The following is a 16,205-nucleotide window of genomic DNA, read 5'->3' as shown; positions in this document are numbered from 1 at the left end:
AAGAGTGTATTAGCTTTCTACTTGTCGGCGTGGTTCTGGGTGGAGGTGCCGCAGCCTGGGCAGGTGCGTTTTACCTACGGATCCCCTGCCCAGGCCGGGGGAGGTGGGGGTTCAGAGCCTTTGCCCGGGCAGTTCCTGCTGCCTGTGGTGGCCTTGGTTCCCATCCGGAGAGGACCGGAGAGGCCCCTGCATTGCTCACCTCGACTCAGTGCCCCCCCCACCAGCAGCTCTGAGCCTGCTGAGCCTCGGACTGGGGCCCTCTGTCTGCCGGAGCTGCCGGCAGGACCCCGCGGAGGAAGCGTCCCCTCCTGCCACCGTGGAAGCCACAGCCGTCGTCACCCCAGCCGCGACCAAAGCCCCAGCTTTCTCCTCCGTGTGCCCTGGACGCTGTCCCTGTGCGGCTGGCTGGCTCTGCCCTGGGGGACTGGGCCCAGGGTTGTGAGCTTCTGCTGCAGGGTGCCAGGCACGAGACCCCTGGGGCCTCTCCCTGCCACCTCCCCCTGACACTGGGAGGGCACCCGGGAGGACAGATGCCTGGTGACTCTGAGCCAGGGGTGGGCCCCCCACTCTCAGGCACCTCGGTCACCTTGGGTGGCCAGTGTCCCGTCTGGCCTCTCCTTAACCGGAGGGTGAGTCAGGCTCAGGTACGGCAGGTACCGGGCTCCCAGTGCCCACCTGTCCATGCACCATCCCTCACCCCTCACCTCCGTGAAGGAGGGTCCTGCAAGCACCCACCCCGCCCGGGGCACACAGCTTCCAGTCCCTGTCCACCCGTGCAGGGCAGCTCAGGAGCAGAGCTCAGGGAGTGTCCAGCCCCTGCCCCCTGCGACAGCTGCCAGGGGACTGAGGGACAAGGTGGATGCTGAGCGGCTGCCGGCTGGCCGTTCGTTGTCCCTGGTTGTGTCGTGGCTGCCAGGGTCTGGAAGGTTTGTCCCCCTGTAGAGACAATCCACCAGACCACGGAGCTGAGGGATGGTTTCCTGGGATCCTGGCCCCCACTGCCCGGCCAGGCTCGTGGGAAAGGTGAGGCCACGACACAGCTCGGTGTTCTCCAGCTGCCTCAGCGACCTTGACCCTTCTGGGCTCGCAGTGGCACAGCTGTGGACCCAGGCCCTGAGGCCAGCAGGGTCCTGGGGAGGGGGAGCAGGGTCGCATCAGGCCACCAGAGCCACCGGAGGGGTCCCGCATGGCAGGATCCATCTGGGGACGGGGTCCCGGGGTGCTGGGTGGGGAAAGCGTGGTGGGGGTAACGGAAGGAGAAGGTCCGGGGCCGCAGTGTCACCCCTCTCCGCTCCCTACTGTGAGCCCCCTGGTGCCCCAGGGCTGCCCCAGCACCGCTGGGTTACCCCTGGCTTCCACGGGTTCCTTGTGTGTGGAGCCCTCCAGCCTGGCCCCACAGTCACTCTCACGAGTGAGTGACCCCGCAGGGTGCCCAGGTCCAGAGGCCCCGTCCATTCCTTACAGGACCCCCTGTGTGGCCCCATTGAGTAGAGTCTGTGGTGACAGGCACTTGGCCTCACCCCGGGCCCCCATGCTAGGGCTGCTGCTGCTGCTGAACTGGGGGCCGTGTGGGCACCTTGTCCCCCCACCCAGGCTCGAGTTGGCGGTCAGTGCGGCCTTCCTGCACTGCAGTGGGCTGGGGGCAGGGAGGGAGCCCAGCCCTGCCGTGGGTGACGCTGTGGCCCCCTGGGGGCCACTGACCCGTGGGGCCGTGACGCTCAGCCACACTCCCGTCGTCACGGAGATGTCAGGCGGTGTGTCTGAGGACGGCTATTTCTGTCCAGGCCCTCCCACCACCTGCTGAGTCACCCTCAGCCCCTGCTGACCACCTGCACCTCAGTGAACACTGGGCAGCCGGGGGACCCACCCAGACCGCAGGGACCCCAGGCTTCCTTCCAGGACCTCCACTCACATCTGCCTCTCTGGAGGCGCCCCCCATATACCGGGCGAATTTAGCTCCCTGTCCCCTCCCCCAAGGGACACACAGTGACCGCCCATCTCCTGGGGAGGCTCAGGACAAGGGACGCTGGGGCCCGCAGCAGGGCCAGAACGCGCCCAGACCCCCAGGGGCAAGGCTCTTCCTGCTCCCACCTGCCACAGGGGACGCCCCCAGCCACTGCTGAGCCCATCGATGTCCATTTTACAGGTGGGGAAACTGACGCTCGGATGCAGGGAACCACAGAGGTCGGGCCTGTGCTCCTCTCTGGTGCCCAAGAGGCCGGAGTGAGACCGCCAGCGAGGACGCCCCCACCTGCCCTGGGCCCAGGCTCTCACAGGGACGCTGCGCCGGGAAGCAGGGGCCGGGTATGGGCCTCCAGGAGTGGCTCCCAAGAAGCTGCCTGGTCTCAGAGGCAAGCCCGCACCCGGCGCTGACAAGGTGTGGGGCCCTGCAGGGCCAGTGCATCGGGGCACAGGGCCCCGGGCTTCACCCCTCCTCCGTCTGTGCCACCTGCCGATGGGGCTTGAAGACAGCCGTCCCCACAGGGAGCCGCCGGTCCGCTCCAGGACAGAGCTCCAGCTGGCGCCGCCCCTGCCTGCGGCCCTCACACCTCGTGCCCCCTCAGCCTGGCCGCGGGGTCCCCCACAGGCAGCGGCGCTCCTGTCTCCCCCCTTCTCTGTCCTTGACCCTCCCTGGTCCTCTGTCCCTCAGGCCATGTCTGTGGCCTCCCCCACAGGCTGCTGGCTTGGGTAGAGGGGAAGCTTACCAGGGAAACACATGTCCCCACATCCAGAGGCCAAGGCGCTGGCCCCATCCGTAGGTCCAGTGTCCAGCCGTCCAGACCCAGAGCGGAGACAAGGCCAGGCCCTGGTGTGGGCTGGGTTCTGGCTTGCAGCGGACCCTGCCCCTTCCTACCCTGCCTGGGGCAGGGGCGGCCCACAGGCCCCGCCCTTTATCTTCTGAAAGGCTGGGCTAAGCCCAAGGACCCCTGAGCAGGGGTCACAGCTCATCTGCTTGGCCGAACACCGGAACCCTGGCATGGCACGGCGGAAGGAGGGCACAGACACCAGAGACGGTGGGGGTGTCCCTGTCACCCGGTGGGCCTGGTACAGGCATGGTGGCCCCGGTCTGTGCCCCCCACATTGGCCTCTAGCCCTCACCCAACTCCACCAGTCTCAGCTCTGGCCTGCCTCCCTGCCAAGTGTCTGCACCCCAGAGGACAACGGCCAACCCACAGAATGGTGCCCCACTCACCAGTCCCAGACACCCCAGACCCCCAGACCCATCTGTGGCACAGGGCTGGCAGGAGGACCCCGGGGCCCCCATGGCAGGCCCACGCAGTCCCTGCGGCAGGTGGCGGGTGGAGGGCAGGCCGGGTGGAAGGTAGCAATGCCCAGGAGCTCTGACGCTGGCCCAGGGCTTGTTGGTCTTGGATGGTCCAGGGGAAGCTGTGGGCGCCTGGGGTGGGCATGAAAGGGCTCTTTCACGGGCTTTTAGGGCAGTGACACCAGAGACAGCCAGGCAGGCAGCGGCAGCAGACGGCATAATGGTAACAGGGAGTGTAGGGGTGAGTGGGGGTCCTCACAGATACTGCAGGCAGGCTGGGCTTGGAGGGGGTCGTCTGTGCTCCCCTCCAGGCCTCAGAAGGAAGGAGGCTGCAGCCCAGACCACCTGCTGGGCAGGCCCAGGGGGCCACGTGGCCAGAGACCCCAGGCACAGGCGCACCTATGGAGTGGGATCGCCCGGAGGGTCGTGTCAGGTCCCTCCATGGCAGGAATAGAGGAGGGGCTCGAAGGGTCCAGTACAGCCAGGAGGTCGGGTCAGGGTCTGCTGGGCTCTGGGGTGAGGTGGTACACAGAAGGGGTCCCCCCTCCAGGAAAGCTCAGCCTGAGAATGGGTTGTGCCCCCACTGTGCAAGAGGAAGAAACCCATCCTGGGGTGCAATCCCTGAGGGCTTCCTGGAGGAAGGTCCCGTGTCTTTTTTCAGCAGGGTTGCACGACGGGGAAGAGTGAGGACCCTGACCTCACACTCCTGCCCTCACAGGGGCTCCGCCCTGGCTGAGCTTCCCGGATGCAGCAGGAGAAGCGTGGATGCGCCAGGCATCCGGCAGGGTCTCCTGGGGGAGGGGAGGCAGAGGCAGGAGGCCAGGGCCTGGTGGGGATTAAAGACCATCTTTTCCAACCGGAGGAGCCTCCCAAGTAGCTTTCCTTCCCCTGGCAGCTCAGGATGTGGGAACCACCTTCTGCCCAGCTAGGTGGCTGGGGAGAAACTGCCTGGTAGAGATCACCACCCAACCTGGGCCCGGAGCCCAGCCCCCCAGCCCTGGGGCCCTGCCCGTCCCTGAAGCAGCCCGAGGGCTCCAACAGCCATGGGGTGGGGGCTTGGGGAGCTGAATCAGAGCCCACCCCCCATGACAGCTCCCCTGAATCTGCCAGGAGCGGGGCCCTGGCTGTGGGGGCTGCAGGCCATTAGGGAACCTGCCCCTGCCCAGAGTCAAGGCCGCAGGGAGGGGTGCGGGGGGCCTCCCAGAGCAGACCCGGGAAGGGGCCCGGCCACGCCAGGTTGGACAGCGTGGGGCTGCCTCAGCCACCCTTGCTGGGGGCTCTGGAGGGCCAGGTGCGAGCTGGCCCCTGTGCTGGCCCCGGACGACTCCGAGGCTACTTTAAGTTTCCGGGAAGCATGCAGGGATCCACTGGTGATGTCTGTCAGGGGCAGAGCCTGAGGGTCCAGGAGGCCCACACAGGCAGATCCCTGGCCTCACCTGACCTTTCCCCCAGACCAGGGGGCACGGCCCAGGCGGCTGTGGCGCTTGGGGCTCAGTTGGGGCCCCTCCTCCTCAGACGCTGACCCCCTCTGCTCCCCCACCAGACTCTGGTATGGACGGTGGCCTCTGGCCTCCTGCTCTTCCTGGGGCTGCATGTAGGGGCCTGGCCCAGCCTGGGGCCTCCCCAAAGTCCCTGTGTGCAGTGCCGCCGCCCCGCCCGGCCCCCTGCTGTCCCCCACCACACAGGGGAGCCGTGGGGGCTGCTGCCCTGCGTGCACCCTACTGTGGACATCTCCATCCTCAAAGGTGTCTGTGGGGAGGCGGCCCCACCCCAGCCCTGTTCCTGTGAGGACACCCCACACTGGGGGGCAGGGCAGGAGAGCCCTGATGGAGGCAGCTGGGCCCCCGTGGGCAGGACACTGGACACTCGCCTCTGGCTCCCGGCAGCTGCAGAAAGGGGGAAGCGAGGCAGCCTGGGCAGGGGGCTGTGGCAGAAGGGCGCCCGAGGCCCCTCTGTCCTGCTCACCCACCCGCAGCGGTGCCCTAGGCCCAGCCTCCAGGGGGAGGCTGGAGGGAGGCCCCGGGACCCTCTGGAAGGAGGCCGGCTGCACAAGCCCTCGTCCTGGGGTGCTGCACAGCAGCTGCCCTTAGCTGGACCTGCCAAGCTCCCAGCCTCACGTCCTGTACAGACCAGGGCAGACCATCCTCTGGCAGCTCCTGCTGTCCCCGCCACCCCCACTGCCCCTCCTGTTCCCACGCGGTGGGTGGTTGAGACCCCAGAAGAGATGCAACTGGGGCCGTGGCTTCTCCTGGCCCCCTGTGACCCCGGACCCCATGCCCTGACCCCTGGTCCCTTCTCCTCCTGCAGGCGAGAAGGGCGAGCCAGGGGTCGCAGGTCCCTCTAGCAGCAGCGGGAAGGAGGGTCTGCCAGGCGCCCGCGGCCTCCAGGGCCGCAAAGGCCAGAAGGGGCAGGCAGGGCCACCGGGCTCCCTGTGTCCACGCACCTGCGCGGCCTTCTTGGTGGGCCGGCGGGAGGGCCTGCACAGCACTGACCGCTTCCAGGCCGTGCCCTTCGACACGGAGCTGGAGAACCTGGATGGGGCCTTCCACCTGCCGTCCGGCCGCTTCCTGTGTGCCGTGCTGGGCGTCTACTTCCTGAGCCTCAGCGTGCACACGTGGGACCACAAGGAGACCTACCTGCACATCATGTGCAACGGGCGGGCCGCCGCCGTGCCGTACGCCAGCCCAGCGAGCGCAGCGTCATGCAGACCCAGAGCCTGCTGCTGCCACTGGCGCCGGCAACGCCGTCTGGGTGCGCGTGTTCCAGCGTGACCGCGACAACGCCATCTACGGCGAGCACGGCGACCTCTGTATCACCTTCAGCGGCCACTTGGTCAAGCCAGCCACGGAGCTGTAGCCCTCCCCGGCTCGCCGTGCCACATACCGCCCAGCCCAGCCAGCCGTGTCTGAGCTCCGACTGTGTACAGCGATGGCGCAGAGCGCCAGGGACACGGCCAGAGCCGGACGGACGTGGGGCCCCCCGATGGGGGTGCACGCAGACTGGGCATCCACACCAAGAAGTTTGGGAGGGAGGCCTGCAGGGCCCGGCGTTGGGGGGCCATCTGTTCTGCTTGTGAAGAGCTGAGCCTGGCACCGGGGCCGTGGACACGTTTGCAGAGCTCCTGCTGCGGACACTGGGGGGCAGGCGGGGCGTTCCCTGGAGACATGGTCTGCTCAGGGCCGACTCTGCCAAGAAACACACAGAACCCCGGGGTGTACGAGGGTGGCCAAGGCCCCGAGACAGGACGGCGTCTAGCAGAGTGGGGGTGTGGTCCCGGGCCGGAGGGGAGAGTCTCGTCCTCGGGGTGAACGCAGGGCCCAGTGTCCCCTCATCTGTCCAGAGGGTGGAGGAAGACGGCCCTTCGAGGTGCAGCCCAGAGCCCGGGGGAGCCCCAGACACCCCGGTGTCACTGTGTACTTTGATGAGGCTGAAGTTGGGGCCTGGCAGAGACGGAGCATCTCTTAGGCTGCACGCCTCCCCCTGCAGGCAGGGGTGAAGCTGGAGGATGGCGCGTTTACTCCACAGCAGGGCTCCGTCCACCGCATGGGGCCGCTGTGAGTCCGTTCCTTTACTGGCTTGTGCCCCCTGCCTGGGCCTTCTGCCCAGCCCCTCCCGTGCCCTATCACCACCGCCTCCTCCCTGGGCCTCCCCCACGTCTCCTCCTGCAGCTGCTCCCTCCTGAGCAAGGACCTGGGGCAATGAGACCGCGGAGGCCGTGGCCAGAGCAGTGTCTGGCATCTGTGGAGCCCCATGAGCTGGATGAGGTCCTGGGCTGTGGTGAGGTGGCTGGAGCTGCACAAGGGCTGCACTGGGCTGGAGATGTTGGAACCTTCTAGAAGGAAGGTCTAAGGCCACAGGCCAGGGCACAGGAGGAGGCAGACGTGGCTGCCAGAGGCCCCAGAGCCCTTTCCCTTGATGAGTGCACCAAGAGCCCCCACAGGCCTGGCCTGGGGCCTCATGGGTGCCGCCAGCTGCCAGAGGTGGGGTTCCCTCAGTCCTCGTTCACACCAGAACCCCCCCGCCCGGCAAAGAGCACCCAGCCCAGCATGAGATAAATTCCCCATACCCACCCGGTCCTGGCAGACACCTGGGAAGGTGGTGCTGAGAGTGGGGAAGGGGAGGTCATCAGGGATCATTGTCCCAGACACACAGACGGGGCTCCTCCTATCCCAAAACAGAGGAGAAACTGTGGCCCAGCAAGGGTGTATAGAACCTCTAAGTGTGTATGGTGCAGGGCGCTGGCCCCCCAGTGGCTGGGCTACCCCCACCAAGTATGGCCCTGGACAGAGGAAGGGGGCCTTACTGGGGAGGGGCTGCTGGGACCCCCTTTGTTGTCCACACAGGGCCTGTCTGCAGTGGGAAGGTCTCCCAGCCAGCAGTCCACCCTGTGGGCAGGTCCCGAAGCCTCTTGAGCAGTGGGTACGACCCACGGGCACACCTGGGTCCCCAGTAGGAGACCCTCCCTCCATAGGTCCTACAGCCCATCCCAGCCAGTGGGGTGTCCCATGGGCATGGGTTCCTGTCACTCCAAAGTGCCAGCCCAGGCCTCCCACACTGGGTCCGTGTTTGCCCCAGACAGGGTCCTGACCTGAGGAAGTCATCGACTAAGAGGTCAGCACCAGCAGGGGTCTGTACCCCAGGAGGCAGAGCATGGGGGGCTTAGCAGGGACCCCGGTTCCCCAGGAGCACACCAGCCCGAGCAGGCCCTACTGGCGTACGCGGCAGGTGTCAGCCAAGGACGCAGGACGGGGGGGCCAGGACGGGCATCCCAGGCTGTTGGACGGCGGACTATGGGAACTATGGAGCTATGGGAAGCAGCAGCCCAGGGCCCCCGACCTGCGATGCCAAACTGGGCGGACCCGCAGACTGAATTTTGGCCTCTGGCCATGCCCATCTATGGCTGCGACAACCAGACACAGCCAGGGCGGCGGCAACGGGCAGGGCCCTCAGGAGCAGCTCAGAGCACTGCGGGGCGGCGGGGGGCAGGGGCTGCAGGGGCAGAGAGGGCCTGGCGGCAGGACCAAGCCACCCAAAGAGAAAAGGGGCGCCTGTGAGAGGACTGGAAGGACCTGGCCCCCCTCCACCCTCCCTCCTGGAGGTGGACTGCCAGCGTGCAGCAGGCCAGGCAGGCCAGACGGAAGGCTCTGTCTTCCCAGCCTGTGGCCTCCGCTCCCACATCCAGCAGCATGGGGATGACGACAGGTCAGGTCTCAGAGCGGCCATGGCCAAGAGGTACCCGGGTCCAGGGCGGTCTGCTGAATCCAGCTGTTCCTGGAGCCCAGACAGGGAGGTGCTGGGACAGAGTGGCAGAGCCTCTGGGGTTGGGCCCTGGTGTCAGCTGCCGACCCAGGAGGCCAGGATGGGTTGGGCCATGAAGGGCATCTGAGAGCCCCCAGGGGCTGAGGCCAGGACAAAATGCCGGCATCCCCCCCAACACACACCTCCTCCAGGTTCATTTATTTTAAAAAAGGAACAACTGACCCCAGGGTACAGTCCACATCCCAAAATGGCCAGGCTGAGGGGTGCGGCTGCGGGCCTGGGTGGGAGGCCGCAGCTGCCCCGAGCACGTGGGGAGCAGAGAGGAAAGAGCCGGGCAGGCGCAGCACGCCAGAGGCGCCGGCCGTCTGTCTGCGGCAGGACCACAACTACGGGAGCCCTGGGGGGAAGCTGCCGGTGGCGCAGCCCTGCCACAGGCCCCCGAGGGGGACTCCCGTCAGGAGCCAGTGACCCACAGAAGTCTGCCGGTTTAGTGGATTCTAGTAAAACCTCCTTTAAAACAAAAAAAAAAACCGAGATGAGATCCACATAACGTAGGCTCGACAGCCTCACAGTGAACAATTCAGTGGCATTTAGCCCATTCCCAGTGCAGAACCACCAGCACCTCCATCTAGTTCTGAAGAGTTCTCCTCCCCCCAGAGTGACCCCAAGCCCTCCCCGGCTCCTGGCAACCCCCGATCTCGTCGTGTCCCTGGATCTGCCTCTTCTGCACGTTTCCTGGAAATCGGATTCCCATGCCACGTGGCTCTGCCCGTGGCCTCTGAACGTCGCGTCCTCCAGTTGGGGCCACGCCGTAGTGCGTGTCAGGGCCCTGTCCCACTGTGTGGATGGACCACGGCGTGTCCGTGAGAGGGCTGGTGAGCTGTCACGGATAGTGCTATTAGGAACATTTGTGAACAAAACCCACTTTTTTAGTTTTGTAGACTAACGCCGGACACAACCTAGAAAAGGGACTAGACGGGATTCTAGAACATTCTGACCCAGCCTAGGAGACGCTGAAGCAGAGCCTGAAGATACAGTAGTGAACGCCACGGCAGAGGCCGAGGGCACCCCGAGGATGAGAGTGGCTGTGTGTCCACGAGGCCGGGGGCTGTGACGCCTCCACGCTATGGATACCCCATGAGCTAACGCATGTGCCAGTGGAACAAAAGAGCCACTAGAGACACAGCCACGGAAAACACGAGGGACGCACCCCGACCACAGTGGCGTCAACCACAGCAGCCAAAACAGGGGACCCACTCAGGCTATCCGTCGACGACGAATGGACAAAATGTGGTCCATCCGCACAATGGAAGTTTCCTCGGGACACGCCAGTGCGGGCTCCACGGGGGGTGGGGACACTCTCGAGGGCAGCAGTCAGACAAGCCTGTCGCAAGGAGACAAACTCGGCAGGCTTCCCCTTCTCCAGGCCCCTCCCTCAGTCAGATCCCTGGAGGCAGACGGTGGGGGAGGTCCCCAGGGGCGGGGGCGGGTGGGGCATCAGCGGTTCCTGGGCACCAGCTTCGGTTTGGGAAGATGGAAAAGCCCCGTGGACGGTGGTCGTGGTCCCACGGCAGCGGGAACACGCTGCGCGCCCCTGAGCTGCGCACCGGGAGCGGGGGAGGGGCGCGCTCTCTATGACGTGTGTTCCCCACAGTTGAGAATACCTGAGGGACGCCTGGGTGGCTCAGTCGGTTAAGCCGCTGCCTTCGGCTCAGGTCATGATCCTGGGGTCCTGGGATCGAGTCCCGCATCGGGCTCCTTGCTCGGCGGGGAGCCTGCTTCCTCCTCTCTCTCTGCCTGCCTCTCTGCCTGCTTGTGTGTACTCTCTCTCTCTGACGAATAAATAAAATCTTAAAAAAAAAAAAAAGAAAGAAAATACCTGAAAATATTTCGCGAGTCTGTGGACGGGGAAAGACTTCTCCATCCAAAAACGGAAGTGGAAGCATTTCCCAGGCGGCCGAGCGGCAGGCTGACTCCATAAAAATAGCAAATACCAAGCCGGAAACCCAAACGCAAGACGCAGGACGCGGGAGAGTGGAGGGGGCACGACTCGTCAGCGTGGGAAGGAGTGAGAACCATCCTGTCCCCGGGCAGGCCGCGCCCACACACACGCCTTCACAGGCTGCCTGGTCACCACTGACATCCGTCCCCTCGGGGGACCCAGGCGGATGCTGCAGCTCCGCCGGGCCCCAGCAGGGTGGCCGCAGAGGACACATGGCTGGACCCTCCATCCAGGGGGCCAGGGTGGCCACGGCCAGGTGTCAGAAGCGGGAGGCCCCAGGTAATGGCAGCCTCTCTCCTGGGATGCCCATCTCCTACCCCATTGCGACAGCAGCCACAGGGCAGACCCCGGTCTGGTTCCAGGGAGACCGTGGTGTGTCTGCTGGGCGCTGAGTCAGGAGGGAGGGAGGAGACCACACAGCACAGGCTGGGTACCACGTGGGCAGGGAATGGGGGCTCTGGAGGCTAACCCAGAGCAGCTCCCAGCATGCCCTCCAGGCCTGATGGCCCCCAGAACAGAACACATATGTGGGTGGGGGGCATCGGGTGTGTCCCTTTCCCCCAGGCCCACTCCCTAGCTTTACCCTGACCGCTATGGGCCACAGCGCTGCCTCCCAGGCTGTGTCTGGCAACAGGGAGCCCAGCAGGGTATGGGAGGCAGGGGGTGGGGTCGGGCACACAGTCTCAGCTCTCAGGACGGCTGCTGCCCTGGGCTGAAGGGGGGCTCGTCCTTGCTCTCAGAACCCCATCCCTGCACCTGCCGGGTCAGGGAACTTCAGTGCCCAGCCCTGCAAAACATCTGTTAATTAGAGCCTCACACTACCCAGTGGGGGCACTGCCTGTCCCCTGCGGACGGGCTGTGCCTGGGCTACGTGGGGGGAGAGAGGGCCACAGCCAGGTGCTGAGCAGGAGAGAGCATGGCTGGTCCCACTGTCCTGTGATCAGTTTCCTCCCACTGGAGAACCAGCAATGGAGCCCTTGGCAGGAGGACCTGTGTGCTTCTCCCTCCCCAGGGCACACCTGCCCCTCCTCACACCAGGCGGCTGCGGGCTGGGCGATGGACACTGGTGTAAGTGCAAATGTGGGGGAAGAGATGGGCTTGTCGAGGGCCAGAGCCCCTTCCTGCCCTTTGTGGGGACTCCCCCAGTGCCGGACGGTGCCCCTTCACCCAACGCATAGCAGTCAGGGCCGTCTGCGGCTACGCAGCCTGAGGAGGGGGGACAGGGCAGGCCTGGAGGGAGTGAGAGCCCTAGGGGAGGCGGGGGCAGGGAGGGGGACCTGTGGGTATGCCCCCAACCTAACCAGAGCCCCTGTCATTCAATACACACCCGTCAGGACCCCGGATGGCACCGGCCAGCCTGGATAGGACAGTGTGCTTGGCCGCAGGGAGGGGACGTGGAAGTGTCCGGGATGGGGGTCACCCCCAGGCCCAGCTGTCTCCCAGGTCCCTGCCCTTGACATCCGAGCTATGCAGATACCCAGAAGGGACCAGCGCAGACCCAGTCCTCACATCCGTCTCCCTGACACACCCCGAAAGCACACCACAGCTCTCCCAGGTTCCGTGGGAAGTCCTTCTTGGTGCCACCTGCTCTCTGCTCACCCTCTTGCCTCGGGACACCCGGGGGGGCTGGGCCCTTCCTGGCCCCACCCAGGGCACCCCGACATGGATCCTGCTGCTAGGGACGGGCCAGGGAGGAGCTGCTGCCCGCCAGAGCCCTGGGGCCAGCCTCGGTTTCCCTGACTGTGGGGATGCCTCTCATCCCCTGCCCCGCCCTGCCAGGCAAACAGACCCCTCCTGCGTCTGCTCTCCGGTCCTGGAGGCAGCCTGGCCCTGCCCCTGCAGGCCGGATTTCCTGAGCGAGGTCACTCTGGGAGCCACTGGAGCCCGGTGGCCAATAAAACTCATCGAGGCGGAGAGAGAGCCCATAAAGCAGGTCACCCCCCTCCAAAGCCCGTTTGCTCTGTGCTGCCCCGCCCCCGCTCAGGGCCTGGGGACACGGGGCTTCCAGCAGCGTGGTGGCCCCAGCCCGTGCCGGGTGTGGGAGGGCCGTGTCCCCGGCCTCCTGAGCCCACCCCCACCTCCCACCAGGTTTTCGGGGGTGTCTGGGTCCTCCTGTGTCCTGCTCAGGGCCCCACCCTCACCCAAGGCTTCAGGGACTGTCCACTCTGGCCGAGCCTAGTTCCCAGCAACCACCCCGAGCCAGGGTCCCCAGGCTGCCTGGGATCTCCAGGGACATCCCATGCACACATGCTCATGCACGCTCACAGACACACACACATGCTCACACACACACACACACACGCTCACACCCGCCCCCCGCACGGCAGGATCCAGCTGGGGCGCTGCCAGTGTCCGTCGCCCACGCGTGGGTGCGTGCACAGGGGTGCGCGGGCGCTCTGGGCTGGCGTGGCCCCGAGGAGGCAGCTCATAATGTCAAATCAGTTGGGAGAAATCGATCTGGGCAGAGATCTCCAAGCCATCTGCGCTCACTCCCCGAAGTCACTCTGAGCCAACGCACTTGGCCTCAGTTTCTCCCAGGGTGCCCTCCCACCCTGGGATGCTGGACCGTGGTGTGGGGAGGGGTGGGTCTGGTCATCAGCTAGGCTCCGAGGCCCCACCTGTGGGGGAGCCACCCCAGCCCTCCCAGGAACAAAGCAGTGGAGTCAGCCGGCCCCCACACGCCTGGGGCTCCGGCCCCCAACGAGCCTCCTGCTGTCCTGGTCCACGGGCCCTGGAAGGATCAGACGCCCCCCACCCACGTCTTTTGAGACCAAAGCCCGATGCCACCCCCCAGGCCGGCCCGTGGGGGACACCTGCTCTTCTTCAGACCCCGCTTGCTGGCGCCACCGCTGTCCTCGCCACAGCGTCCCCGCTCCCACATCCAGCAGGCGGTTGCCTGCCCCCTCCCAGCCTCCTCTGGTCCACGCGCTCTGAGCCGCACCAGCTTCGATCGGCCCCAGGGACAATATTTGCTTTGGGAAGGAGTCAAACCTTTATTCTCTAATTTATTCGGGAGATCAGGTTGTCAAACACAAGCGGCCTCGTTACACTATCATCTTTCCAGGCCTTGGCCTCTGTCCAGGGTCGGTGCGGCCCAGGCCACGCGGACCGAGCCTTTCCCCTGGCCGGCTTGCACCTGCTCCCTGTCCCCTCCTGTGGGCTGGAGGTCCTGCCCCGGGCAGACCCAGCGAGCCTGGGAGGGGTGGCACCAGGCACGGCTATCCAGACTGGGCTGGGAACATGTGGACCCAGTGAGCCCCACGTTCTAGTCCTTCTCCAGCCCTAGCCAAGGCCCACGGCACATGGGATCCCAGAAAGTCCCCAGCTGGCATCTTCTCCAGGACCCCATCGTGGGCCGGGGGCGGTGGGCGGGTGGCACTCCCCGGGGGTGGATGGGGCTGCTCTCGTCTGGGCGCCGCAGAATTCCTCGGGGCCTGGCATTGGCCGGCATTTGCAGGCCCCCACACAGAGATCCTTCCCAGTGGCTGCTGCTTGTGATGGGGGCCGCTCCCCCCACTGCTGTCTCACTAGTTCTCCTCATCGGCTCCTGTCCCCCACACTCTCCAGGCCAGAGCCCCTGACAGAGGAGGAGAGGTGGCTGTGGGTGCCCGCCCCCTCCCCAGGATGGCCTCTCCGATGCCCTAGGACCCAGAAGCCTGGGGGGCCTACTCTCCACCCCCCCCATTCAGCCACTTTGCTAGCCGCTCCCCCAACCCCCTCCCACCGTGGAACCGACCGACCGTGACTGTGGCCAGCCAGTGGCGGGGGGTGGGCAGTGGGGGTTCTCCACAGCAACAGAGCTTTGCAGCCCCAGACGTCCCACCTGGGGTCCCAGCCCCCCTTTGCCGCCCTGCCAGCCGTGCCCGGCTTTGCCCCCTTGATCTGTCACCCCCAGAGTCAGCGGTCACAGGTCCTGGGGAGCCCAGTGCATCCACGTGTCTTTAATTTCAGACTCACACTCAACGCGGCCAGCCGGTGCAGGGCTATGTGAGGAGACACGGGGGACCAGAGGGCGGAGGCAAGTGGTCCCCAGCTCACACGGGGGGTCATGGCCCGACCTGGCAGAGCAGCACCGGCCGGGGACAGAGAAGGTCAAGATGTCGCGAGCACGGCCCAGGTCACCTGGCTTCTCCTGCCCACTCCCTCGCATCCCCGAACCCCACTGTGGGACCCACCACGGCCTCGGCCCTGGTGGAACATCAGGCCATCGCAGGGGTGGCTCGAATGCTGGGGAAAGGCTCTGCCTGGCAGGGAATCCAGACGCCGCGGGGCGCCCCCCGCCCCCACCTGCGGCCCTCACAGCCGGCTGGTCTGCATGAGCCCATTGGCCTCGGAGCCGCACGCGGGCGGTGTGGCCTCCTGCAGCCGGCCGCTCTTGTCGGGCTGGGGCTCCGTGGCATCGGCGTCCTCGGCACCGGAGCCCTTGCGGAGGCACAGAACCTTCCGGAAGCTCTGGCGGAAGTTGTCGGAGAGGAAGCCATAGAGCACCGGGTTGGCGCAGCTGTTGGCGTAGGACAGGACGACCACGAAGAAGTAGGCGCCTGCGGCGACGGGCTCCTCGGGCAGGACGAAGGCCAGGTTGACGATATTGACCACGAAGAAGGGCAGCCAGCAGCCCACAAACACCAGCACCACCACCACCACCATGCGGGTCACCTTGCGCTCTGAGCGCCGCCGCGGGGCGCCCACGCGCACGCCCGACGCCTTCACCTTGACCACGATGAGCAGGTAGCACAGGCAGATGACCAGCAGGGGCCCGAAGAAGCCCAGCACCGACGTGTAGATGATGAACACGGCGCCCCACAGGCCCACGGGCTCCGGCCAGCTGAGGTTACAGGTGTCCCAGCCCTCCTGGATGTCCGCGAACACCACCAGCGGCAGGGACATGAGCAGTGAGAAGGCCCAGACCGCGGCGCTGGCCAGCTTGGCCACCCGGGGGCGGCGCCAGCGGGCGGAGCGGATGGGGTGCACGACGGCCAGGTAGCGGTCCACGCTCATGACGGTCAGGCAGAAGATGCTGGTGAACTGGTTGACGCCATCCAGCGTCATGACCAGCCGGCACAGGACGGGGCCAAAGGGCCAGTAGGACACGGCGTTCTGTGTAGCCAGGAAGGGCAGCCCCAGCATGAGCAGCACATCAGCCACGGCCAGGTTCAGGATGTAGATGTTGGTGACTGTCTTCATCTTGGCGTGGCGCAGCACCACGTAGATGACCAGGGTGTTCCCGCCCAGCCCCGCCGCGCACACCAGCAGGTACAGCACGGGCACCACCACCGCGCGGGCCCCCGGCGACGGCGACGGCCCCGCCAGCGTCCCGTTCTCGCCAGCTGCGCTGGTGACCGCTGGGGAGGGGCTCCAGCTGACCGGCGTGGGGGCCGGGAACAGAGGCTCCATGGCGGCCACCGCGGGCCGACAGGGTGAGCGCGAGCGCGGTGCGTCCTCTGTGGAAAAAAGGAGGGCGGCAGAGCGGTTACGGCCCAGGGTGCTTCCTCCCCGGGGCCCCGCCTGCCTGGGAGGCACGGGATCACCCTGAGGCGAGTAAACATTGTTACTTGTGTCCAGCTCAGGCGGGAGTCACATTAAGCAAATTGTTTGGAAAACCAACCCGGGGAGGAAGGAGCAGAGAGCCGGCGCTGTGTCGTCTGCTGCTCCCCCCACCCCACGGCATCCAGACAGCCC

General features: G+C 66.2%; 2 protein-coding genes across 2 annotated transcripts; one reads left to right on the top strand and one right to left on the bottom strand.

Annotated features, from left to right (window-relative positions):
• Positions 1-1,531: 1,531 nt before the first annotated feature.
• On the top strand, positions 1,532-6,121 carry C1QTNF8 (C1q and TNF related 8). Its single transcript, XM_032846055.1, is given in 6 exon segments — positions 1,532-1,754; positions 2,277-2,377; positions 4,809-5,010; positions 5,573-5,941; positions 5,944-5,994; positions 5,997-6,121. Coding segments are annotated over 6 exon segments (1,071 nt in total).
• Positions 6,122-14,822: 8,701 nt separating this feature from the next.
• On the bottom strand, positions 14,823-15,949 carry SSTR5 (somatostatin receptor 5). The gene has a single exon (XM_032845954.1). The coding sequence runs from the start codon at positions 15,918-15,920 to the stop codon at positions 14,823-14,825; it is 1,098 nt and encodes a 365-aa protein (XP_032701845.1). The 5' UTR covers positions 15,921-15,949.
• Between the last annotated feature and the right edge of the window lie 256 nt (positions 15,950-16,205).

The sequence above is a fragment of the Lontra canadensis genome, unplaced genomic scaffold (assembly GCF_010015895.1).
Source record: "Lontra canadensis isolate GAN:19392208 unplaced genomic scaffold, GSC_riverotter_1.0 scaffold171, whole genome shotgun sequence".
Lineage (NCBI taxonomy): Eukaryota > Metazoa > Chordata > Mammalia > Carnivora > Mustelidae > Lontra > Lontra canadensis.
Note: the sequence above shows the minus strand (reverse complement) of the source record. Positions and strands in the feature narration are given on the sequence as shown.